This window comes from Eubalaena glacialis, chromosome 7 (assembly GCF_028564815.1).
Source record: "Eubalaena glacialis isolate mEubGla1 chromosome 7, mEubGla1.1.hap2.+ XY, whole genome shotgun sequence".
NCBI lineage: Eukaryota > Metazoa > Chordata > Mammalia > Artiodactyla > Balaenidae > Eubalaena > Eubalaena glacialis.
This window is the reverse complement of record NC_083722.1, coordinates 20,827,100-20,853,928: the sequence shown is the minus strand read 5'-3', so window position 1 is coordinate 20,853,928 and position 26,829 is coordinate 20,827,100. Positions and strand designations below refer to the sequence as shown.

The window sequence follows — 26,829 nt, the reverse complement described above, 5'->3', positions numbered from 1 at the left end:
ATACCTCACTTACATCAATGGACAGATAATTCAGACAGAAAATCAATAAGGAAACAGTGGTCTTAAATGACACAACAGACCAGTTGGACTTACAGGACATTCCATCCAAAACCAGCAGAATACACATTCTTTTCAAGTGCACATGGAATGTTCTCCAGAATGGATCACATGTCAGGTTACAAAAGAAGTTTCAACAAACTTAAGAGGATAGCAATTATATCTGGCATTTGTTCCAGCTACAATGGTATGAAACTAGAAATCAATTACAGGAAGAAAAATGGGAAAAACACAAAAATGTGGAGACTAAAGAACATGCTACTTAAAAAAAAAAAAAAATGGGTCAATGAAGACATCAAAGAGGACTTAAGAAATACCTTGCGACAAATGAAAATGGAAACACAGTACTCCAAAATCTATGGGATGCAGCAAAAGCAGTTAGTTTATGGCAGTATAGGCCTTCCTCAAGAAACAAGAAAAATCTCAAAATCTGGTATTTGAAAGAGAACGAAAAAAGCCCAAAGTCAGCAGAAGGAAGGAAATAATAAAAATCAGAGAGGAAATAAATAAAACATAGACCAAAAATAAATAAATAGCTATAGAAAAGATCAGTGAAACCAAGACTTGGTTTTCTGAAACGGTAAACAAACTTGATAAACCTTTAGCCAAGATCATCAAGAAGAAAAGAGGACCCAAATAAACAAAATATGAAAGAGGAAAAATACCACCCAATACCACAGAGATACAAAAAAAATCATAAGAGAATACTATGAACAGTTATATGCCAACAATTTGGGCAACCTAGAAGAAATAGATAATTTCTAGAAACATACATGACTGAACCAAAAATAGACAATCTGAACAGACCAATCACTGGTAGTGAAATTGAATTCATAATTTTAAAAATAACTCCCATTAACAAAAGTCCAGGACCAAATGGCTTCACAGGGGAGTTCTACAAAACATTAAAGAAGAGCTCATACCTATCTTTCTCAAACTATTCCAAAAAATGGGAGAGGGGGGAATACTCCCAAATTCATTCTATGAGACCACCAGTACCCTATACCAAAATCAGACAAAGACACTACAAAAAAGAAAATTATAGGCCAATGTCTCTGATGAATATAGAAGCAAATATCCTCAACAAAATATTAGCAAACCAAATTCAACAATATATAAAAAGGATCATACCCCCATGATAAAGTGATTTATTCCAGGAAGGCAAGGATGGTTCAATGTTCACAAATCAATCAATGTGAGACATCATATTAACAAAAGGAAGGATGAAAATCACATAATCATCTCAATAGATGCAGAAAAAAGCATGTGACAAAACTTAATATCCATTCACGATAAAAACTTCCATCAAAATTGGAACATAACATAATAAAGGCTGAGAAAACAGGGCAGATTGGGGACAGGAATGAGAGTAAGATTTTTCACTCTTTTACCTTTTTATATATTTTTTTAAAATGTTGATCCCTGTTTTTATCAATTCAACTCCTAAATTAAATTGCCATTAAAGAAAATGCAAGGAAAGGAGGCCATTCTTTGTTGTACGTAACCCAAACAATGAAAAGGATCTCACTGTCAACTGGTCCGAGATGTTTATTTTACAGATGAGTAAACCAAGGCCATCAAGGTAATGTGAGTTACTGAGAAAAATACCCTGAGAGCAATGGGAGTACAGATCTCTTGACTTCTCAACCTGGGAAAACCCTACTGTCTGTTCTCAACTTGTCCTAATCATTCCCTCATCCTCCTCTTCCTCAACCTTGGCCTCTGAGGATAAAGAGCCTACCCCGCTTCACGCCAGGGACCAATCACTTCCAACAGCCAGCCTCAGGATGTCTAGATCTCAGCACTGGCATCCTGCTTGTCTGGCCCTCCTGTCCCTGATTCCCTGGCCTGGGATTCTGGTTTGATTGCCTGCTGCTGCCCACCCCACTCCTTTGGGAAGACCCATAGCTACTCTATCCTTGGGCTTTCTGATATCAGTACCTCCAGCCTGCTTGCATGCATGCTCCCCAGACTCTGACCTCTGCTAAGAAGGTCAGTTCTCTGTTGACCACTCAGCATGTTTTCACCAGATTAGCCCAGTCAACATGAGAGAACTGCTTTTTGAATACAAAGGACAAGAATAAAACACTAATTCAATGACCTAGTGAACTGTCACTAATAAGCTAGGAGATGATATACTCTTCACCAATTTTGAGACATTCATCTGGCAGGAATTGACAGGCTCCTCTCAGCCAATCAGAGCATCTGTTCATTTTTTGAAAAGTCAGAGAGATGTACACATATGTGCACTTTTCTTTTTATATGTTATACTTGAATAAAATGTTTTTCTAAAAAGACATTGTCCACAAGTTTTTGGTATAAGTCCTATTTAGGACTTTATGTGCTATTAATGTCTTACTTTCAGCATATGTTGTTTATGCTTCTCTGTCACAGCTTTCTCGAAGGCAGACTTTGTTTTGTTAATGCTTTATTATTTATGCTGCCAGCAGAATGTCTTGTTTGCAAATGTTCATTGGACTGAACATAAAATTTCTGCATAAGTTCCTTAAAAAATATGATATTCTATGAATGGCAAGTTGACCTAGAGCCATACTACTCTGCCCCCAATAAGCAGTAGGACACATTGAGTTGAATCAGAATTCAAGTGAATCAGGTTGCGTTTCCTACATGAAGGTCCTTGGCCTAAGCCCGTGACCATAGGAGAAAGAAAGGATTATATATGAAGCAACAGAAGAGCAGAATGAGTTTTCTCCGTACTTACATCTCTGATGTTAGCTTGAAGTACAGAGCTGATGTATGTTGGTAGGTATGACCTGATGACAAAATAATGCCAGTAGTCACTGAAATAAAAGACGAGAATGCTCCAAAGTGGTAAGGATTTGATCATAGCCTTAATGGGAAGAGACCAGCCTGGTGGAGAATCCTGGAAGAAAGTACATATAAATATCCCCTCCATCTAAAGACCAGAACTTTGCTCTACTGAACTCTTCACCACTGAGACATAGGGAAATGGCAGAGGAGTTCCCCTGTGCACCTCTTGAGCCAGTGAACAGATGATGTATTCCTTCTCGCTAGTGCTGATAAACGGATGATTCACGGGGTCATCATAAATGAGAGCAAACCAGAGAAAAGAACAGATGCAGCCAATGCCACCTAAAAAAAAAAAAACGAGGATCTGCTTAGCACAGGATTGGAGTTCTATCAGTTTGATTCTGCCCTGAGATGATTCCTGTGGTTAACAGAATGGCCCCCATACTCCACTCCTTCCTGCATCTATCCCTTGCATAGCCCTATCATAGGTGGAGGGTACTTCCTCACCACTTGACTTTGGTCTTGGCCATGTAACTTGCTTTTGCCAATGACATGGGGGCAGTTCAGAGCCTAGGCTTTAAGAAGCACTGCATTTTTTCACTTGTCCTCTCGAGTCTTATCAATTGGTATAGGAACAACATGCTCCAGCTCACCCATTGTCCAAGACAGATGAGAGACACAGAGAGCAGAGCTGCCTAGCTGTCCCACAAAACTAAGAGACTAAACATTTGTTGTTTAAAATCACTGAGTTTGGGGAGGTTTTGAAATGCACCAATAATAAGGCTGTACATTGTTGTTAAAAGTTATTAGTGTGTTTGCCCCATGTGCTTGAAAATGCCCTCACTGTTGAAGTACCAGTCAGCATCCCTCCTGCTAGTCATGCTTCTGCAAAGTTTATGTCTTCATTAAATCTTTTCTTATCTATTTCTAACATTTAAGAGTTAGCAGCAGTACATATGTGCAGCTGATTGCCCAGATAATTTCTGGATATGGAATGAAATTCATCCTCAGCAAAGAAATTTCTCTAATATACACATTATTACAGTGTTGGACAACTCAACATTATTAGTATTGAGTGGAAATATGATTCATCTTAAAATTCCCTTTTTAGAATCTTAAAGTCTTGAGTTCTCTTCACTTGTTAGCTTGTTGTTTACACGGTCTTTCACGAATATAGAACAGCCACCATACAGCAGGCATTTTGCTAGATTTTGAGAATATAAGAATACAAAGACATAATTTTTGTCATCAAGGAACTTAAAAGCAAGTGGGGAGTGAGAGATATGAAAATTAGCACTGTTGCACATTGAGGATGGAGGATATTAACACTGATTCAACAAATATTTAGTGAGTTCTTATTTTATACACATTGCTTACATTTTCTCAAAACCAGGAGCACAGTAAGCCTCTCTCATTCCTTGAAACTTTTGTAACCTGCCCTTTTGAAGTTTCCATGACAGACCCTTTGAAGGGTGATATGCTATAGTAATCAGTCTTCATACACTTTTTTTTTTCTAGCAGATGTATTGGCCTGATGCTATAAGAATCCTGGATCTAAGAGTATTATCCTCTAATGAAAACCCCAGTGGGATTTACTGGTCCCACTGGAATCAGGCGGTTTGCAGATGGGATTCCAGAGAATGTTTCAAAAACCAAACAAACACAAACATTAGCTGAAAGCATCTGGGAAGATCCCACCCAGGGCTGGGTAAAGGCAAAATTGCAAAGAAGTAGAATATTGTCTCTGAAACACTCTGATCTTTGGAAACTTCCACAGCATCTCTCTGTCTATTATGTCCAATCCTAAACCTCACATGATCTGCTCTGTCCTGCAGCCTTTACTGGTTGATTCTCTACTCCAATCAGTATTTTACCTGTGGTTAGGTCACGTTCCCACAATTTTCTGGTTGTAGTAATAATAGGAGAATTTAAAAGGATGTATTAAATAAATAGCATAATTAAAAATATAATACTACCAAGATTACATTTTCAGCATCTTATGAAAGAAATTCTTCTGAGATCCTTTGTGGGTTCAATTTAGAAGCAGGACGGAATGTTACAATGCCTTTAAAGTCATCAGGTTATTCTAGCTATACACTCAGGATATTGAAGCTTAAATATCATTTGCAAGATTCACAACATGATTAGCTCTGAACATTATCAACTTTAGTTATATATTTATATCCACTAGGATTTGGTTAACCATAAATGACTTGCATCACAGAAATCATGGCCAGCAATCTCTGTCATAAAACAGGATTCTGAGATTTGAAAAGCACAAACTTACCAAAGATATAGAAGACATAAGGCCATCCTATGGTCTGGCAGAGGTGACCACCAACCAGGAGGATGATGAAGGAGCCCAGCACTGACCCTAAACAGAAGATGTGAGGATATTCTGGGTGAGAAGGTCAGGCTTGGGACTCTCTGTGCTTCCTGCAGATTGACTTGATCACAAAGCTAAGTTGCAACCCAGGCTACCTAGGTTCAGATTCTGCTCCTACCCTCAGTAGCTGTGTGATTTTGGACAAGTTATTAGTCTATTTGTGTCTCAAATTCCCTTATGTGTGAAATGGAAGTAATTATATATAACTGAGTTGGAAGATTGTTCTGAGACTAAAAGGAAATTAAAAGCATTTGCAAGAATGTTTGGTGTCCAGTAAACATTTGGTTATGATCAAGAAAGATAGTATAGGGTAGTGCTTTAGAGCAAGGAGACAGAGTAGTTAGGATGTAAGGTTTGGCTTCTGTTGATAGGCCATGGCAGAGTACTCTTGGACAGTGCGTATAAGGTGACAATTAAGTTATCAGTTACCTGATACAGCAATGGTGATGAGTTGACTCCTTTCCGTTGGTGGAGCCCATCTGGCCCAGATTGAATACTGACTTGTTAATAACATAACCTGAAAAAAAAGTTGATTCTTGGCTGTCTGAGGTCACTTTGGAACCTATATTCTACTCGTACTTAGAAAACATCTTGGTACCTGGACAATGCCTTGGATGATCTGTAGGACAATGAGCAAAGTCACTCCAGTATCAGCTGCTAGTGGAGTGAAGAGGGTCAGGACTGAGGTAATAAACATGCCAGCACCAGCCAAGTACTTGGTTCCAAATATTTCAGCCAGATAGCCACTGGGGATTGGAGCCAAGAATGAGCCATAGTTGAGTGAGCTAAGGATGATTCCCTGGATTTCAGGACTCCAGTCATACATAGCAGCCTAGATGACAAAGAGAAACTCACTGTTTATCTTTGGCTAGAGAGTTGACAATTTTTATCATGAGGACTTGAGATACAAGAAAATAATTGGCAGTTCTCTTTCCTTTTACTTCTCTCCAGTTCCTCCAACCTACCAATTTTATCAAGAAAACCTGAATATATGCCCAATATACTCTTTCACAGTTTCCCCAGCTACACAATTAACTGACCAATTAAAATAGAGCCTGTAAAGAAAGAAAACCTATAAAGAAGAAAGAATCATAGGCAAGGTAATAAAAAAATATGTGAAGGAAGAAAGAGAAAGTAGATATAAATCTGTGAAACTTATTTTGTGGTGATTTTCATCATTGTAAGCGAAGAATTTACCTCCACTAAATGGTAAAAATCTGTTTCCTTCATTCTAATTTTAGTCCCCAGTCACACTTACAGACACTAAGTCAGGATAAAATCTCAGATGCATGTTATGTTCTTGTGTAATATAGTTCCTTGAACATAGTAGATGCTCAATACACTAAGTCCCCTACATACGTACCTTCAAGTTGCAAACTCTCAAAGATGCGAAGGTGCATTTGCATGTCCAGTCACGTAAGTTAGTTCACGTGTCTGGCGTACATTGTCACATGCGTGTATCCTCTACAGTTGGTTGTGCTTTTGTGTACTTTACCGTATAGAGTACAGTAGTACAGTATCTTTACTTCAAGCCCAGGATGTTTGGAAGCAAGCGTAAAAGCAGTGGTGATGTAGCTGGTACTGCTAAGAAGCACCAAGAGATGATGATGGAAACAAAAGTGAAAATAATTAACAGAATGGAGCGAGGCGAAAAGAAGGTAGGCATCACTCGTTCTTATGACATGAATCATTCAACCATCAGCACGATTCTAAAGAACAAGGACAAGATCATGGAACATGTGAAGTCTGCTGTGTTGACGATGTCAACAATAATATCGAAGAAGCATAGAAAAATGATGGAGGAGATGCAGAAACTGCTCAGTGTGTGGATGCAAGATCAGCATCAGCATCGAGTCCCATTCAGCTTAATGCTGAGTCAAGAGGAAGCTAAAAGCCTTTATGAATACTTGAAGAAGAAACACGATGAAGAATCGGAGGGTGCATCTTTTAATGCCAGCCATGGCTGGGTTCATTGGTTCAAGGCTAGAGCCAACCTTCACAACGTAAACGTAAGTGGCAAGGCAGCAAATGCAGATACATTAACTGCCCAGGAATTTCCTGAAATGCTTCGAGAAATTATTGATGAAGGTGTGTATTTACCCGAGGAGGTTTTTAATGTGGATGAGACAGGACTGTACTGGAAGAGGATGCCAGACCAAAGTTACATCAGCAAGGAGGAAAAATTGATGCCAGGCTATAAAGCAGCAAAGGATAGGTTAACTCTGTTGTTTGGTGGCAATGCTTCCGGCTATATGAAGCTGAAGCCTCTCTTAGTTTATCATTCAGAGAACCCAAGAGCCCTTAAAAACATAGCCAAGGGCTCTCTTCCTGTTGTGTGGAAGAATAACCCCAATGCCTGGGTTACACAGGCTATTTTCCAGGACTGGTTTTTCCACCACTTTACCCCAGAGGTAGAGAAATATTGCTTGGAGAAGGATGTCCCATTCAACATTCTTTTGCTGCTCGACAATGCTCCGGGCCAACCCCATTCATGGACGACTTTCATCCCAACGTCAATGTAGTGCATCTGCCGCTGAATACTACGTCGCGCATCCATCCAACCTATGGACCAGGAAGTTATAGCGACTTTCAAGAAATATTATTTATGTCACACTTTTCGTCAGTTAGTAAAGGTGAGTGATGAATCAGGAACAACCTTGCAACAATTTTGGAAGGACTCTAACATCTACAAGGCCATAAAAAAACATTGACTTTGGGCTTCCCTGGTAGCGCAGTGGTTGAGAATCTGCCTGCCAATGCAGGGGACACAGGTTCGAGCCCTGACCTGGGAAGATCCCACATGCCACGGAGCAACTGGGCCTGTGAGCCACAATTACTGAGCCTGCGCGTCTGGAGCCTGTGCTCCGCAACAAGAGAGGCCGCGATAGTGAGAGGCCCGCGCAACGCGATGAAGAGTGGTCCCCGCTTGCCACAACTAGAGAAAGCCCTCGCACAGAAACGAAGACCCAACACAGCAATCAATCAATCAATCAATAAGAACGTGAATTTCTTTAAAAAAAAAAAAAAACATTGACTTTGCTTGGAGTGAGGTTACGTCCATCACCATGAATGGGGTTTGGAAGAACCTTTGCTTGCAGTTTGTTCACGATTTTCATGGATTTGAGAAGGTGGATGAGGAGTTTCTTCAGCAACTTAGTGACCCTCAGCGAGAAGCTGGAGCTAGATCTGCAAGAGGACGGCTTCATTGAATCCTTGCTGTGCAACACGAGGAGCTTACTAATGAAGACCTGGTGGAATTGGAGGCCCAGAGAAAGAACAAAGAGAGACAAGAGGAAGAAGAAGTAACTGTAGAACCGAAGGGATTCATGATTCAGGAAATGGCAAGGGGGTTTCTTTGTTTGAGGAAGCACTGTTAGTTTTGAGGCACAGGACCCAAACATAGAACGGTACACGAAGGTTGCAGCAGCCGTTCAGAATGCAATCCGGTGCTACCATGTCATCTATGATGAGAAAAAAAGAGCTACTACCCAGACATCCTGGATCATTTTTTCAAGAGAGTAGAATTGAATACAGCAAGGAGCCAGAACCTGTGCCATCAACGTCAGGCGTGAGTGAAATTGCAGCTTGCCCTCCATCTCCTTTTGCTGACAATTCTTCAGCTCTACCATCTCCCACCTCCTCTCCCTCCTCCAGTCAGTAACTCTTCTTGCCTGTTCACTCGATGCCAGCCCCTGTGTGCCAGCTGTTGTACTGTGCTACTGTACTTTTCAAGGTATTGTACTGTAAGATTAAAAATGTTTTATTTTTTGTTTGTTTGTTATGTATTATTTGTGCAAAAAGTATTATAAACCTATTACAGTACAGTACCATAGAGCCAATTGTGTTAGTTGGGTACCTAGGCTTTGTTGGACTTACAAACGAGCTCTCAGAACAGAACTCGCTCGTATGTAGGGGACTTACTGTACATAACTCTTTAGGTCCAAACATTTGAGCCAAAGAAAGGATCCAGAGTCTCATTAGACTTACCACTGCCTTAAATTCATTCAGAGTTTCATTCCAGTTGTCCTGGAAGTCAGTGGGCGGCCTCTCTGTGGAGATACTGGGTGGGCTGGGTGGAGCTGTGTTGTTCACCATAGCTGGCAAGGCAATGCTCATGTTCATTTGTTGGGTGGAAATCGAAAAATTACAGAGATGCACAATAAGGGCCAGCCCATGTCGGACTGAACAAAAGCCTAAGAAAAGAGGGTACAGAGAGTCTTACATTCAGGGTGCTTTTCTCCCACCCTTTCTAAGTCTGGAAGTGGGAGAAGATAGCAGTCTGTCTGTGAAGCAGAAATAGAGAGCAGATGTGACTTTGTAGGTGTCTGGGAGTATAGGGGGTGGATAATTCCCTCAGAAGCGTTACTTAAGCAGAGACTTAAAGAATGTACGGAACTGGCCAGAGCAAGCATTAAGAAAGAGTTTTCCAGGCAGGGTCCTGGGATGAGCTGATGAGAGCAGGAATGGAAAGAAGTGAATTTAGAGAAAGAATTAGCTGGAAGCTGTGATTGATTGGATATGGATAGTAAGAGAGAGAAGTTGTTGGAAATGATTCCCAAGTGCCCCACTTGGGCAGCTGGGATGGCTTTTGGTACCATATGTAACCAGGAACATGGCAGATTAATACGTTCGGGGGCTGGGAGATGAGGTTTGAAAGGAAGGTTAGGTTAGACTATAGAAGTATTTAAACATCATCTTGGTATTATAATCTAGGCTTACAAAAAATTTTCCAGTGATCCATGGGAACTCTGGGGTTATCCCTGGGGTTGAGTCCCGATAGATTAGTTTGACAACAGCTGGCAGGATTGATTGATTATGCCTGGAGAGAAATCTCAGAGGTATAATGCGTGGTCACTGTCCTCAAGGCATGTGGGTGCCCCATTTCCTGGCTCCTGCAAGGGAGCAAACATAGTTGGAGTGGCCAGCACTGTTCCCTCCTGTGTAGCAATATTCTTGTTAAGTTCCAGGAATTGACAGATCCCTACCTTTGGTTTAATTCTGGGAACATTTAGTTGACTCTCCCCTCCCCATCCACAAAATTTACACTAGAATGTTGATCAATATCATATTGATATGGCAGATTAAATTAAGAGGGATTGCCATATTTATAGTATTGCCTTCTCTCAGCCAAGAACAGGGATGGCTCCCCATGTATTCAAGTCTTTTTCTCTGTCCCAGGGTGGAATTTTATAATTATCTTCAGTTAAGTCACACACAGGTTTTTAAAGTACTTTTTCTTGGTTCCATAACTGTGTCCTTTTCCCTATCATTTTCATCTTGTTTTTCCCCCTTAGCTTTAGACAAGAAAACTAAACACATACACACGTTATGTGCAAATAATGGAACAAATAGGTGATTCTTTTTGCCATTTGTAACACATACTCTATTCTCTTTGGTAATTTTATTCACTGGCAGTTTCTAAACAATGGTAAATAGGAACGGAGAGAGTGGGCACTCCTGCCATATCTGAATCTACTGGGAATACTTCTCACATTACACCATGAGGTATGTTGCTGGTGTTGGTGGCTCTTGTACTTTTATGGCATTACGCTATCCCATTTTGATTTTTTTTTTTATGGGAATGTAATGAGTTTGATCAAATGTATTTTAATCATAGAACCAGACTCCTGGATCTGCTCTCTTTACAGCTGTGTGTTCTTGGGTAAGTGACTTAACTCTCTGTGGCTTCAGTATTTCGCCTGTAAAATGGGGTTAATAATAGAGCCTCAAGGTGCTGTGATGAAATTTGAATAAGTTTATGTAAGTTCATCATAGTTATTATTAATAATATTTGACTAGCCTTATATTCTTGGAATGATCTCTTCTTAATAGGCTGTTTTAATGAAAACACATAATTTATTTTGCTAATATTTTAGCTAGAATTTTACATTAACATATATAATTGAGCTTAATTTGTAGTTTGTGAATGTGTGTGTGTATGTGTATGTGATTTTTTGCCATGCTAACTTTGTAAAGAAAGGAAGTTTTAAGCTTTCCATTTCGGTCTGTGATCTGAAGTATTTTAGGTACATAGTCATTTTCTTTTTTCTTAATACATTTTTGTTTTAGAACAGTTTTAGACTTACAGAATTACTGAGTTCCTGTATACGTCACACCCAGTTTCCCCTATTATTAACATCTTATATTAGTATGGCACATTTGTCACAATTAATGAACCTACATTAATGTATTATTATTAGCTAAAGCCGATTCTTCATTCAGACTTCTTACTTTTCACCTAATATATTTTTTTCTGTCCCAGAATACCATTCAGGATACCATAGTATGTTTAATCATCACATCTCCTTGGGATCCTTTTGCTGTGACAGCTTCTCAGCCTTTCCTTGTTTTTGATGACTTTGACAATTTTGAAGAGTATCAGTCACATATTTTGTAGTGTATCCTTCGACTGGGATTTGTCTGATGTTTTTCTCGTGATTAGACTGAGATAATATGTTTTTGAGAGGTTGACCATAGGGGTAAACTGCCATTCTCATCACATCATATCAAGGATACATGCTATCAACGTGATCTATCACTGCTGATATTAACCTTGATCACCTGGCTTGAGATAGTATTTGCTAGGTTTCTTAACTGTGAAGTTACTCTTTTTTTCGCCCTTTTCATGCTTTGCTCTGAAAGAAGTCACATGCACATTTCACACTTAAGGAGTGAGGAGCTATATTTCACCTTCTTAAGGTGGGTATCTACATAAATTATTTGGATTTCTCCTGCATAGGAAACATAAGCATTTTCTGCTCCTTAAAAATCTCATAGAATTTTTCTAGTGAATCTACCAGGACACAATTCGTTTGTTTTGTTAAAAGGGATAACTTTTGGACAACTTTCTCACCTTATTACACAGGTTTTTTGACATGGACAATTTTTCTGAATTCAAACTTATAGTTTCATAGAAAATCATGTACTGTATCTATTTCCCCATAATTAGTACCTTATACATTTTAAATGCTTCTGTCTCCCTTTTCCCCATGATTGCTTGTATTTAATCTCTTTGATCAATCTGAATAGTGAATTGTTTGTTCTATTGCTGTGAATGGAATTTTCTTTACCAAGGAATCAGTTCTTATATATTTTTTCCATTTCAATTCCCTTCATGATTCGATTTCACATTTTTTCTACATTTGAGTTGTCTACTTTGTTTTTACACATACTTTCCTTGGAGTTGTAAACTCAGCAAACTGATGCTTAATTAAGTTACTTGTATTTATTTTTGTACAATCTTTGTTTTCTTCCCTTCTTCACACCCATTATCTTTTGATCCACTGCCTTACTACCCCTCTGCTTTTTCCATGACTGAGTCAAGCCTCAGCTCTGCGTTGCTGATTTGATTTTGTATAGTGATAATTTCTTTCCTTGCTACTACTAATTCTGTTTTAATTTTGAAGTGACATTTTTTTCCTCTTTAGTTTTCTTTCTCATCTTTCATATTTTCCTGTTGATTTACTTCATACACTCTAAGCTTTTTAAATTATTATTAGTCTTGAGAATTTGGAGAAATCAGAAACGAAAATATTCTTCAATTTCCCCAGATAAAATAAGCACAGCACTGTAATACAATGGTTAATAATCAGACCACTCTGGTTTGAATCAGATAGCACCTGTTTGTGCCTGGATGACTTCAGTGAGTTATTCAGTCCCTCTGTGCTTGAGTTCTTGCTCCTGCAAAGTGGAGATGATGCTGGTAGTACCTTCCTTGAAGGACTGTTGTGAGGATTCAATGAATTAATCCATACCAAGTGCTTAGAACAGTGCCTGCTAGGCGTACCCTCATTATGCAATGATCTCTCTTTTATTTAATGTATTTGTTTCCTTTTTTCTGTGCTGAAGTATTTACGTAGGTCCCTTGTGGGTCCTACCCACACCCCCAGTCTTGGACTGTAAAAGCCAAGCGTGTGTGACTTTGTTCGCATGTGTTGTAACCCTTGCAGTGGGCCACCTTGGCTGGTTGAAGTCCTGTTGTCATGTGCTGGTAACAGTGTGTATGTGTGGGGGCAAGAGGCAGCTGGTGGGAGGATGGCATCTTGGAACTCTTTCACCAATACAAGGGAAACTAGCTATTCTTCCACTTTAATTCTGCAGTGACATCCCCCAAATTTCCAAGTTAATTTCTGCAATCATGCATGTTTTCCTCTGGTCTGTTGCACTGGCCCCAAGATGCTAAGCGGCAGATGTTTAGAAAGACTGGTGAGCTGTCGAGAGGAAAACATCAGGATGTGGGCACAGAGAAGCTTCACCCACTATATCCTAGCACTGAAGACCTCACCTTGCCTGTGGTGCACCAGCCTCAAGACGCTGCCGCTCTAAGCTGGGAGTTGCCGCTCTAAGCTGGCAATGGAACAGTATTCATTCCATGCCAAATGGTAGTTTATTGTAGGGTGAGTATTAGAATGCACGTCTCCTGATTTCTTCTTTGACAGATAAGATTAGGAGAATCCTCTTTTCTTTAAGGCATGTTCATTTCCCAGCAGACATACTGGCTAAAATGTTGAGTCTTGCAAAGCATTCCATCTTGGTTAATGTTTTACTTTTTAAGGGGAGCATGAGCTGGGGCGTCCCTGTGCCCTCCCCTTTCTTCCTATAACATTGGGCCATGCTCCAAGGATGAGAGTTTTGTCTGCTCTTGGCATCCTCTCAATTCATCCAAATTGTATTAAATCTATCAACAAGCCTTAGAGTTTGTAGTGTGTAGTAGGAATAATTCCCAAGTTTTAACATTTCTCAAACTGTTGTGCTTGTTTTATTGGTTTCTGTGAGTTTCAGAAAGGAATATTATTGCAGATTCATCTTTAGGTGACATTCCTAACATAGGCCAGGGTGTATTTACTTCCGTGCAGGCTTTTGATAGGGAGCAAGGAAGCGGTGCCCAATATTGTTTATTAATTCTCACTGCTATCTCTACCCTTCTCAGTTCTTCACAGTAACAGACAAATACTTGGAAACTACAATCCTCAACCTACACGCAAACAGGGTTCCAATAATGAGGGCATTCGGGCAGGGTTTGGAAGGCTGAACACAGTGAGAAGCCACTGTGCCGCGGAGGCCGCTACAGGCAGAAATATGAGAATCGGTGATGGTAGATGTGGGGTTTTTGCCTGGGCCTTGCGTGAATCCTCCTGAAAATTGCCTACTATGTGCTACACAGGATCGCTAGTGGTTTCCCATCCATCCTATACTTCAGGATTTCCTGAAAGTGACTAACTTGACTTTTGCTTCCCCAGTCTCCCAAAGTCTGTGGACTATTTCCATCCCCTATATTAAACCTCTTTTTTTCTGGAATTATAAAGTGGCTTCCATTTATTTGATTGAACCCAGGCAGAAGCTCAAGGGCCCCTGGGAGAAAAGGGATAGGAAGGTCAAGATGATATCTGTCCCTACCCTGCCCCATGAACCCTTAACTGAGCCTGATAGAGAGAAATCACTGACCTTCTGGCGGAACCTAAAGGTCCAGCTTTTTTCACCCGGGGTCTCTAGGGATACAGGAGCATAAGCAACTCTGTTCTGTGGCCATGTGGCCATGTGGCCAGATGTGACATATAATGGGGGAGGGGGCATTTCCCCACGTGCCATGGAACACCTGGATTTGATTCTGTGAGTGCCTTAGAATCACAGTCATGCCCAGTAAAGATATCAGTAGTCTTTGGGGGTCCGGTACTGGGAGAAAGCCCCAGCAGGGTCCTAAGGGTGTGATACAGAGGACCCAGCAATGCCCAGTGAGTATGGGCTAGAACGAGAGATGAGAGGAAAATTGATGTTGGACACCAACTGACGAAGCAGCCAGCAGGGTTTATTCATAAGCACTTATGAGAAATACTTGGACACTCAACAAAATAACCAGGTGGGACTTTAAGAGGTAGTTGAGAGTCTGCCTTATCAGGTAGGATGAGATTTAGCCAAAAAAGGATTAATATTATTAGCATAATGCCATTTGTGATAACAGGCTGGGGTCGAGGGGTGGTCACCAGGGGACTAAGCAGCATGGTTGGGTGGATGTTCTAGAAGACTGTGGAAGAAACTAGAAAGACCACATTGAGTCCCACTTTTAGACAAATTATGACGGAGAGTTCCAATGACTGCTGAAAAGTGGGCTGAGGAGGGAAAACTGTGTGAGAGGTGATAATGACAGCTAAGTTTATGTAGTGCTTACTATGTGCCCGGCATTGTTCTAAATGGTTCACATACTATAACTAATTTAATCCTCATGGAAATCCTATGAGATAAATACTATTGTTAGTTCTCATTTTTACAAATTAGGAAACTGAGACACAGAAAGCTTACGTAACTTGCCTAAAGTCACACAGCTCATAAATTGCGAAATCAGGATTGCAAACACAGGCAGTCTGGGATCTTAATCCATACTCTTACCCAACATGCTATATTGTGCCATGGAAAATGTTTATATGTAAGTTCTCTGTATTACTGATTTTTAGAGAGAAAGAGTTAGGTTAGGATAGGAGAATTTGGCCAATGGTATATAGTCCAATAGGCTCCTAAATATTTAGAAATGGATGGAATCTTAGAGTTACAAACCCTTCCATTTTATGGATGAGGAAGCTGAGGCAATGGAACAGTATTCATTCCATGCCAAATGGTAGTTTATTGTAGGGTGAGTATTAGAATGCACGTCTCCTGATTTCTTCTTTGACAGATAAGATTAGGAGAATCCTCTTTTCTTTAAGGCATGTTCATTTCCCAGCAGACATACTGGCTAAAATGTTGAGTCTTGCAAAGCATTCCATCTTGGTTAATGTTTTACTTTTTAAAGGCATTATCTTATGAAAAGCCTATATCTTAAGAGAATTAATGAATAAAATAGTTATTAAGTCATCAAGAGTTTAGAGTAAAATAAGGTGTTCAACAGTTTCCCTTCTCACATATTATTGAAAAGCACTAAGTTGTAACATAACTGAGAGGAAGGAGGAAACGTGACTTCTGTGGTATGGTATAAAGAAAAAGCCTGTTCTCCTTGAGGTAGGTCTGGATCTGATATGAGCTGAAAGATCAAATGGGGATGTTCCCTGGACTTAGAATCAGAAAAGCCAAGATTGGTTTCCATATTTTCTACTTAGCATCTGCTCTGAATTTTTTTCTTTATCTCTAACTAACGTCTTGATACCTACCTGTCCTATATACCCTCAAGGTTTCTTGCAAGAAATGAAGTAATTCTCAGCAAAAAGGCTTTACAGCTATATAAAATTCTTGGCAATTGATGGTAGCAAGAAGATGCTGTGCATCACCAAAAGGTGATATAGATCCCGGTTTTATCCACACCCCAGTACATGATTTTACCTTTCTTGAAGGTTTGAACTTGAGCTGTGTTTAAAGTACCATCATTGACAATACCTCCCACTGTGGCTTCAGCTTCTACTGTAGTAAACATTTTGGTTCTCTTCTCCCAGACACTGGTGTTTACCTACTGAAATAAAAGAATGCAAAAGCAAATACAGAAAGAGGTGTCCTATATCATACATGGCACGGCCCCAGTCCTTCTAAGAATTAGGAGGAAATATTTGGTGGAAAAAGTGCTAGATTAGGGTTCAGGAGACCTGATTTGTTGTCCAGATTCTATCACTATCCAAATGTGTGGTCTTGGGAATGTCACATCTCTGCTTCTCTAAAATGAGGAATCTTGTCTGGATTGCCTTAACAGATTGTAATATTCTTTCCAGTTCTGTGTTCCCATGTCTCTCAACTGATATCAATATCAACTGGATGTTAAAACCTGACAATCTTCTTTGAAATTTCATCTGGAAGATTCCAATGGATTAAATTACCTGAAAAACTAGATCTACTAAATACAATCTAGGTATACTAGATAAAACCTAGCAAACATCTTTTTAAATACATAGATCCAGGGACTTCCCTGGTGGCCCACTGGTTAAGACTTCCCCTTCCAGTGCAGGGGGTGCAGGTTAGATCCCTGGTCAGGGAGCTAAGATCCCACATGCCTTGCAGCCAAAAAACCAAAACAAACAGAAGCAATATTGTAACAAATTCAACAAAAACTTTTAAAAATGGTCCACATCAAAATAAATAAATAAATAATAAATACATAGATCCAAAGATAGTAAGAGATATCCCCATGGATGTAATGAAAAGTTAGCAGTATGAGCTTACTCTTCAGAGATCTTGGGCCTGGGGACAAGGCATCAATTTCAGTGATGCAGGGGCTTGTGACCCAGGTCCCTATTGGGATGAAGGATAAAGCCTTAGACTCATGCCAGGAAGGCAGTTATAATAGAGATCTTAAGATAGAGCCAGAAGCCTCAAGTAGGTTCAAAACTGAGTTGGAGGCTCTGCCCTTTGCAACAAGTGAGACAGTGACAACTCTCATCTACATTGTCCTGAGCCTCTCCTGAAAATTACAAAAATTCATAACTATGTTATGGGGAGTTAGGGGTTAGAATTCACACTGTCTTCACTATCTGAGAACTCACTCTTCCTCCGCTGAAAAATTAAAGTAATAATTGGGCCTAGCCTGATTTGCTCAACAGAGATCACACAGAACTACTGAAGATGAAGCTCCTCTTAATATGACCTCAAGATCCAAAATTATAAACACTCAAAGAAGTGATCATCCAAAGCAAATCCTTAGACTCAACACACAGCAGGATTAAACTGCTGAGAACTTCAAAAAAAAAAATAGAATGCACTGATAAAAACATTATATAAGCACACTTAAAATCATTGAAGAAATAAAAGATAGACTCTAAAACATAAGAAGATACCAAAAAGAACAGGCAGATTTAAGAAAGATACTGCTTGAAATACAAAAGACAGATTTAGGCATTGAAATTGGAAACTAGGTGACTAGACATAGCTAATGAAAGAATTAGTGAAATAGAAGATAGAGCTAAGTAAATTATATCAAATAAGGCTGAGTGAGATAATGAGGTATGATAGCAAAGTTAAGAGATCTGGAAAATGCAGTGAAAAGATCCAACATATGTTGAATAAGACTTCTAGGAGGAGAAAATAAAGAGAATTGAGGACAGGCAATACTTTTAAAAATAATGAATAGGGCTCCTTCAGAATAGATGAAACACAAGCTTTCTCAGATTCAAGAATCACAAAGAGTGTCGAGCCAAAGAAATGAAATGAAATTTACACCTAGACATATCATAAGGCTGCAGTATATGTACACTGCTTTTTGTATACTGCAGGATACAAAAAGCACAGGCCTTATTTATAATAATAGCTGCCATTAAAGGTCATTGACAAAAGGGGAGAAATCCATTTCAGTATATCAGACAGGGGAGACGTGTTTTTTAAACTTCTTCAAAATAATTTTAAAAAGACAAAATATAGGAAAATGGGTAAAGAGCAGGTATCTATCAGAAGAATAGATAAATACAGATGAAGAACGAACAGTGAGAAATGCAGTCTGCCTTACTATAAAGGAAGGCCATGGATGTCAAAAGAACAATATCATACTATCTCTTACCCATCAACCTTCATAAATATTTAAAAGACTTTTATCACCAAGTTTAGGCAGAAGTGTGAGTAATAAGCTGTTATTTATGGTGGTCAAACTGCCATTCCTTCCACCTGATATTGCTGCTTCATGGTGTCTGCACAGCCACACAGAGTATGTCCCAAGACACTCCTTGTAGCAATATTTGTAAAAGTAAAAAATCAGGAATAACTAATGATCATTAATATTTAAATAGTTAAGTAAAATACATGTAAATTTTAGAATACTATACAGCAGTCAAAAAGAATTAATTGTATCTATATTAAAAAGCATATAAAGATTCAAAAGACATTAGGTGGAAAAAGTACATTGTAGAATAGTAAGTATAAGATAATAAGTAAAACATACATATACATAATATTCCATTATGTAATTTATGTGTTATAAGTGAATAGAAAATTATGAAAAGAAAATTTACAATGCTGAGAGAGTGACAGCTCTCATCTACCTTGTCCTGAGCTCTGGTTTTAAAGTTAAGATGCATGAATCTGGTAACACTGGTCATCTGTATATAAGGGAATGCAGAGGACCACTCCCTTGGGGAGGGATGGCCATGGGGGGATTTAATTCTATCTATGGTGTTTAAATGTGTTACAGCAATAATGTATTTGTGAATTATTACTGTGATTAAAAAACACATTTACAATCGCAACAACAGAAAGCTGTCACAAAAACTGGGGTCACAATGTGTGGAATCTTTCATCCTGACACCTTCAGAAATTGTGTGCACCTGTGTACGTGTGCGGTAAAGTGTCTAAGTGTAAATGGATGTTCAAATGGCACTCTTCTGACTCCAATTTGATTGAACATATCCTATTCTGAGAGGAAAACAATACATGTTGCCTTCATTCCAAAACGATGGGAAAGACTGGAGAAGGAGGAGGCTGCTGAGCCCACTTCAAGGGCACAAACTGACTGAGATGAAGAAGCTGAGAGGGTTTCTTTAGAAGTAGTTGCTGGTATGCTCCGTCTCTTATTCACCCTGCCTTCATGAAAGAGGGGAAGTGGGTGCCGCCCCTCACCTCAAGTCAAACGATAGCTGCTGCCTGCAAAGGGGTCACCCAGAGATTGACTTATGTCCCCTGCAGGTTGTGTGTGTGCATGCCGGAGTGTATGTGTGAGAGAGAGAAGGGGACTGATGAGTGACACAGGCCTCAGAATCTAAGGCCATGGGGCTGTGACTCTTGGCCTGAGGCTGCAGAGCAGAGAAGGGCCCACAGCACACCGAGAGGTCATGAGACCTCCCACAGCAGCAGATGCAAAGATGCCTGGACAGAGACCTGCAGGTTCCTTCTGAACCAGATATGGACGATTCAGGAGAGGTCCAGTTTACAGCCTTTTAAAATCCTGCCCAAGAGAACTGTCTCGAGGGGCCACATACCCCAAAAAAGGTGGGGTGGACTGCAGAATGCCCAACAGGTGAGGGGGGAACAGTAAGGGCTGAGCAGTGGGCACGCATCACCTGTGACATGGGGGAGACTGATGGGCGTCCCCAGTGGGGAACTCTCCAAAAGATCAGCACTGAACATCCACCCAAGCCCAGAGAGCCCCAAGGCCAGATCACAAGAGTCCCAGTCAAAACCCACACTTCCTGCCTCTTATCCACCAACCCATATCGCCCTAACCGCCAGCCCTAGAAGGATCAGACACCTCAGCTAGCAAGAGGGGCGAGGGGAGGAGCTGACGGAGAAGGGAATAAGAAGCCAAACCAAATCATCCACCACTCCCCTCCCCAATCAGACCCAAGCTGGAGATGGGGAGAAGCTCCACTTTTAGATAAAATTTGGAGTTTTATGCTTTTCATCAGACTGGAGCTATTAATTATAACATGAGATTATTTGGAGGCTGAAAATAACCAATGGACTTTTCACTCTCTGAAAGTGATCAGAAAAGTTACAGGGCTGAGCAGATATAAAGGGAAGTGAGGGCAGGGCAGGAGTTGCTGGTAAAATAAAATTTCTAATTTCTCTCTACGGAGTACTACTTTTATTAACATAAAAGCAAGTATATATCTGATTCTTTGATGATTTGTTTTTAAGTATAAGTGGAAACATTGCATAATGTCTGTGTATGTCACAACTACAGTAGGTAGTGGTTAACTAACAGAACAGTTGCCCAATTCCATCATTCAAAAGCATAATGTCTGTGTATGTCACAACTACAGTAGGTAGTGGTTAACTAACAGAACAGTTGCCCAATTCCATCATTCAAAAGCACAGATGTTGGAGACCAAGGAGCCCTCCGGTCCACACTGAAATTCAGAAACAAACTGAAAGTTGAATTGAAATCCAAATCATTGTTCATTGGCAAAATAGAGTGGCTCTGCTAACTGAGAAGAAACCTGTCACAAGAAGGGACTGAATATCCCGCTGTATAAGTAATTTGCTTATCATGTCTGTCTACACCTTAGGGCAATTAGTTTAATTGACAAGGTTATTAGCAGTCACAGAATTGAAGACATAGCTTTCAGAGTAACATTTTCCCCCAAGGGTTATACCTATAAGGACTCTTCTAGTGTACCAGTGCCTAAGAGTTCACTGACCACTTGTTCCTTCATTGATTCAGTAAATATTTGTTGAGCCAATAAGTGGAATGTTCTGCTACCTTAGCCCTTTCTCTTGCATTTGTGACTGAAGGACTCCATTCTCATTAAATTTCCTCTCTCTGTACTTATTATTACAGAAGCACTTGCTAGTTTTTCTGGCAACCGGCAATAATGCCAGCATACTGTCCACACCAGCATCCCTTACCCTATATCAGCTTTGTCCCAACTTCTACTGCCTTGTTAACTCCAGCAAAGTCTCCAGGAGGGGCACAAAATGAAAAGAAAGAGGAATGACATTTGCTATGAAGAAAATGAGAGTAGCAGTGACAGTGACTTAGTAACTAGCATCTGGAGAAGAGGGCAACTACTTTGCCAAATCTAACTACTTTACCTGGTTGTGTGAGAAAGTTACATGTGAGCTGAAATGGGAATGATGAGAAAGAGGCAGCTCTGAGCAAAAGCATTCCAGGCAAAGGAACCAGCAAGTTTGTCCAACGTAGCCAGTGCAGAGTGAGTGAGGAGGTTAACGGTGGGAGATGAGATCAAAGTGGCGGTCAGGGCCACACCATGAAGGGTCCTATGGGGTGGATAAGGGGACTGGATTTCCCTTGGCTGCTGTGGGGTGCATGGTCTACAAGGCACAAGACTAGGAACCAAGAACCTGGAGAAGAGGCTGTCGTAGTCACCTATTCAAGGGTTGATGGTGTCTGGGCTAGGCTGTCGTGGTGCAAAAGACAAGACTGGGAATCTGTTTTGGAGCTAGACCCAAGAAGAATTGCTGATAAGGTGGATAGCGGGATGAGAAAAGAGGCAGGGGGCGATTTTTGGAGACTTCCAGATTTATGGCTTGAGCAAATGAGTGAATGGTAGTGTGCTCAATGGAGGTGGGGAAATGAGCGAGAGAGGAGCAGGTTTCCAGAAGAAAAACAAGAGTTTCATTTTGGGCATGTTGGGTTTGAGATGCCTTTGAGACCCAGAAGGGAAGATTGCCAAGTCAGCATTGTGTCTATGAGTTGGTAGCTTGGGACAGAGGGCCCAGGTAGAAATATAAATTTGAAAGCCATCAGCCTTATTTATTTAGAGACCAGGTAAATGAGGAAGAACCAGCAAAGAAATTGGGCCATTCATTCTTATATCAATTTCCTGGCAGTTTCTCTGGCCAAGATTGTTTCTGTGTCTCTTACCTTTGCACTAAGTATACCCTGCTTTTCCGCCATTGATTAGTTCACTGTAGAATGAGACTTTTCTTTAAGGTACCACGCAGAGTTATTAATAACTCAAATGTTATCTCTGTCTGGTCTCAGCACTGAGCATTTCTTCCATATAAGAACAGTTCGTGGCTCTTATTCATAGCCCCAGAACAAAAGTTCTCTGCCCCAAACTCTTCACTCACTACCTACTTCCCAAAGCCATGTGGGATTTCATTTTGTTTTACTCTTCCCCCTACATAAATTAATTGGAAAGGTCTAGTCTGTTTTGATTATTTGATGTTTTAGCCCCGATGAAAATCTCCCTTTGCCAGAATATACACTGACTGTCTCACCATAGATGTGATCAATGTCTTTTTTTTTAATCACTGTGTCCCACAAAAACAAGCCCAGTTTAGGAATCTTAAGCTGGCCATCTAGCCTAATGCCAATAAATGGGTGATATTAACTCTAAAAAGCATAATTTAAAATTGTTGGTTTATCTCCAGGTCTCTGTAGCCATCCTTTTGGATAATTTTGCTCCCAGAGTTTTGTTCCCTGGAGTTCTGGGGCTCTGGTTTCTCTTAGGAAAAGGTGACACCTTCTCTCACTTTTCAGAATTATCTCAGGAAAGAAGAGGTCTCTTCCCCACTCCAACAGTCTCTACCCCAAAACAGCAAATTAAGCTCCTCTCGATGGGAAAACCCATTCCCATCACCTCAAAAGCAGAATATTAAAGAGCAAAACCTTGAAGGCTAACCTGAGAGAGGTGCAGTGCAGGGTCCTCATTCCATTCAAATAAATTTCTCTAAACGTCTGCAAATTTCCTAGTCTTCAGGAGGTAAATGATTACCCCAAACCTTTAGCATCTATGTAACCAAAGGGGAGAATTTTGTTGGCTTAATGGTTTAATTTTTAACTTCACTTTCATTGTCTCACTGACAAGTAGATCGAGCTCCTTAAATCTTCCTCATGCTTCAAGCCCAGATGAGGCCAATGCCATCTTCCCTGATCTCCCATTTGGAACTGATGCCCACTTCTTGTAGGAACCTGACAGCCCATGCTCCTTGTTTAAGCACTGCTACCTTATGGGGTCTCTCAGCGTTATTATATTCTTCATGAGGATGGGGTATGTCTTGTCCCTTTTTGGTCCTCTCCCCATTACCCTCCTGTTTAATAGAACTGGGCTCTCCACAGAGTGGAGGCTTAATATATTTTGGTTAACTTGAATGATTTTTGTGGTTTTCTGATTATACCTATTTGCACAAAGGCCATTGAGTTTTCTGTGAAGATTGACACCCTGTGATTCTGCTCCCTTTTGTAGAAAAATATTTCATAAGACTCAGGCATGCTTGTCTGTTTCCTCACCTCCAATTCTTTCTCTCTCTTTAAGTTGAACTATAGTTGACTTACAATATTATATTAGTTTCAGGTGAACAACATAGTAATTCGATATTTTTCTAGATGATACTCCATATATAGTTATATTCTCTCTTGAGCCCACCAGCAACAAGACAGCCCTTGGCAAAGCCATCACCGACCTCCATACTGGCAAATCCAGTGGTCACTTCTCAGGCCTTATCTGTCGATACTTAACAGCTTTCATCACTCACTCCTTCCTGTTTCCCTTGATTGCCACATGCCATTCAGGTCTGATTTTTCTCATGCCTTATTGGTTGCTCTTTCTGAATCCTTTTTGCTGAATCACCATCTTTTCCTTCACCTCTAATGTTGGTGTACCCAGAACTCTGTTCTTGAACTCCTTCCCTATCTAAACTCACTCCCAAGGTGATCCCATGCAGTCTCCTTTCCTTACATGCCCTCCCTCTGAGATCCAAACTTTTTCTCTTCAGCTGCCTTCACCTGTTGTTGAGGTTGGATTTCCACCAAGTGACACAAAACCACAGCAGCTCCTCTGCCATCCAGTGAGCTACACATGTGCCCTCTCCCAGAAAGTCTGGATCTCAGTCCTTGGTGCTCCCCTTTGGCCTTATGGGTAGTAACTGCCCCTTATCTCCGCTAGTCCTCTACTATTTAGAGTTATTTTTACTGCTTATTAGCCAGTTCCAAGTCCTTACTCCAATTCCCTGAATTCATTCTTTATATTCAAGTTTCCCTCTTCAGATAACTGTTGGTTTCTCTCTCCTGATTGGATCTAGTGGTATAACCATTGACTTATTTTTTGTGTATTTACTGAATATTAAACCATTGGGATCATAGTGTGCCCTTGTGTGCTATTTATTTAATGTTCTCACAGAGTTGACTTCTAATATTTAACATAGGAAATAGGTCACTCTGAACAATTTTGAGCATGTTGTTTTCATTAGGTTTCAACATACTGTTATATTTTCTACATAAATAGAAATGAGGTGTACTTTTGCATAATTTTTCTGGGGTTCAATTTTCTCTCTATATTTCCCAGAATTTCTTTCCCTCTTTTTGGGAAAAAGAAAACTGTAGCTGACACACACACACACACACACACACACGCACATGCAGAGGGAGGGCATATGTGCTTAATTCAAGGAACAATTGACTCTCATAAGTTTGATTATTCTTAGCTATCAAATTACGTCATTACTTCTAATCTTATGTTAATCCTCTTAGAAAGCTTTAGACTTTTCTTCACAACATCACTGCACATTTTTGTTGTTTGTCCCAAATCTCTGTACCTTTTGATCATATGTGATAATTAGTAGGTGTATGGATTACATTGTTTTACCTCATAGCCTCATAGTTAAAAAGGAGCTTTTTTTTTTTACAGTAATATACAGTAATGTATTTGGATTTCTATTTTCATTTCTTTCTTTAGATGTTTCTCTATACTCAATGCAATAAATCAACTCCTTGGAAAATTCCTTGACTACTATTCCTGAATATATCACAAAATGTCATCAAATAATGATGGTGGTACAAAGATTTCTTGTCACATTCCTGACTCTCTGGGGAACGGTACTGATATTTCACCATCAAACATGATATTGAGCTTTAGGTTGAGATATACTTGGTCCATGTGTTAAGAATACTATTAGTCTTGTTTTACTAAGCACTTTTTTTTAAATGTAAAATAAGTATTAATTATGCCCTTTTAGCAAATTTTGAATTTAACAGAGTTTTTTGGGGATTTGGGGGGGTTTTGTTTTTAGCACTGTCAGGGAGGAGGAAATTTCCCCCTACCCCTCTCAAGTTCTTTTGGCTGATCTAATAATTAAATTGACACAAGAGAGATTAACAGGAGAGAAAAACACCAATTTAATTCATACTCATTGGGGGTCTCATAGAAATGGGAACCCCAAATGCTCAAAGCAGGCTGTTTATATAACATTTTTAGACAAAGAAACAATTATTTGTGAAGATTTAACAAAACAAAGGGGCTTGTGCTTGGGGTAGCTGACTAATGAAGAGTAACAAAGTTTGTTTATACAGCTTTCTTAGCCTTGAATTCCCTAACTCTGGTGATATATTCTACCCTCCTGGTACAGGGAGGGTACCTTTACATGAAAGATTTATTTTCCACTTTCAGGGGGAAAGTAGAGGATCAGAGTGGGTTTTTTAATCATTTTTTTCCCCCACTGGCTGTTTCTCAAGTAACTTTAATTCAAAATAATACATATACTGTTTTCCATAGTGGTTGTACCAATTTACATTCCCGCCAACAATACACTAAGGTTCCCTTTTCTCCACATCATTTGTAATTTGTGGTCTTTCTGATGACAGCCATTCTGACAGGTGTGAGGTGATATCTCATTGTGGTTTTGATTTGCATTTTCCTGATGATTAGTTATGTTGAGCATCTTTTCATGTAAAAAAGAAACAGACTCACAGATATAGAGAACAAACTAGTGGTTACCAGTGGGGAGAGGGAAAGTGGGGGAGGAGCTTTAGGGGATTAAGAGGTACAAACTAATATGTTTAAAATAAATAAGCTACAAGGATATTTGTACAGCACAGGGAATATAGCCAATATTCTATAATAACTTTAAATGGAGTATAATGTATAAAAATACTGAATCACTATGTTGTATACCTGAAACTAATATTGTAAATCACCTATACCTCAATTAAAAAAAATAATCAATATGCCATTGAGGCATATTTTGGGGCAGCCTGCCCTGGGCCCCGACAGCACAAATATTACATTTAATTTGAAAACAAAAACTAAAACCAGCTATAAAAAATTTTCAGAAAATTGGGCAAATTTGAAAATAGACTAGGTATTAGGAAATTATTGTTAATTTTCCTAGATATGAGAATGATACTGAGAATATCCTCTCTTAGGAGAGGCATACTGAAATTGAAGTTTCCATAATGTGTCAATGTGGGTGTTCATCATACTATTCTTTCAAATTTATATTTGAAAAATATAACAATAAATAGTTGAGAAAATTAA

At 39.7% G+C, this 26,829-nt stretch overlaps 1 protein-coding gene across 1 annotated transcript in view; it reads right to left on the bottom strand.

The window, feature by feature from the left end:
- SLC17A4 (solute carrier family 17 member 4) overlaps positions 1-23,231 on the bottom strand; it is a 29,594-nt gene extending 6,363 nt beyond the window's left edge. Inside the window, exons 1-8 of the mRNA XM_061194892.1 lie at positions 23,200-23,231; positions 16,523-16,649; positions 9,203-9,408; positions 5,814-6,047; positions 5,645-5,732; positions 5,117-5,203; positions 3,053-3,171; positions 2,780-2,941 (exon numbers count right to left, since the gene is read on the bottom strand). Of these exons, the coding sequence (XP_061050875.1) occupies positions 2,780-2,941; positions 3,053-3,171; positions 5,117-5,203; positions 5,645-5,732; positions 5,814-6,047; positions 9,203-9,408; positions 16,523-16,613 (987 nt within the window). The 5' untranslated portion in view covers positions 16,614-16,649; positions 23,200-23,231. The remainder of the gene's footprint in view (positions 1-2,779; positions 2,942-3,052; positions 3,172-5,116; positions 5,204-5,644; positions 5,733-5,813; positions 6,048-9,202; positions 9,409-16,522; positions 16,650-23,199) is intronic.
- Positions 23,232-26,829: the final 3,598 nt, after the last annotated feature.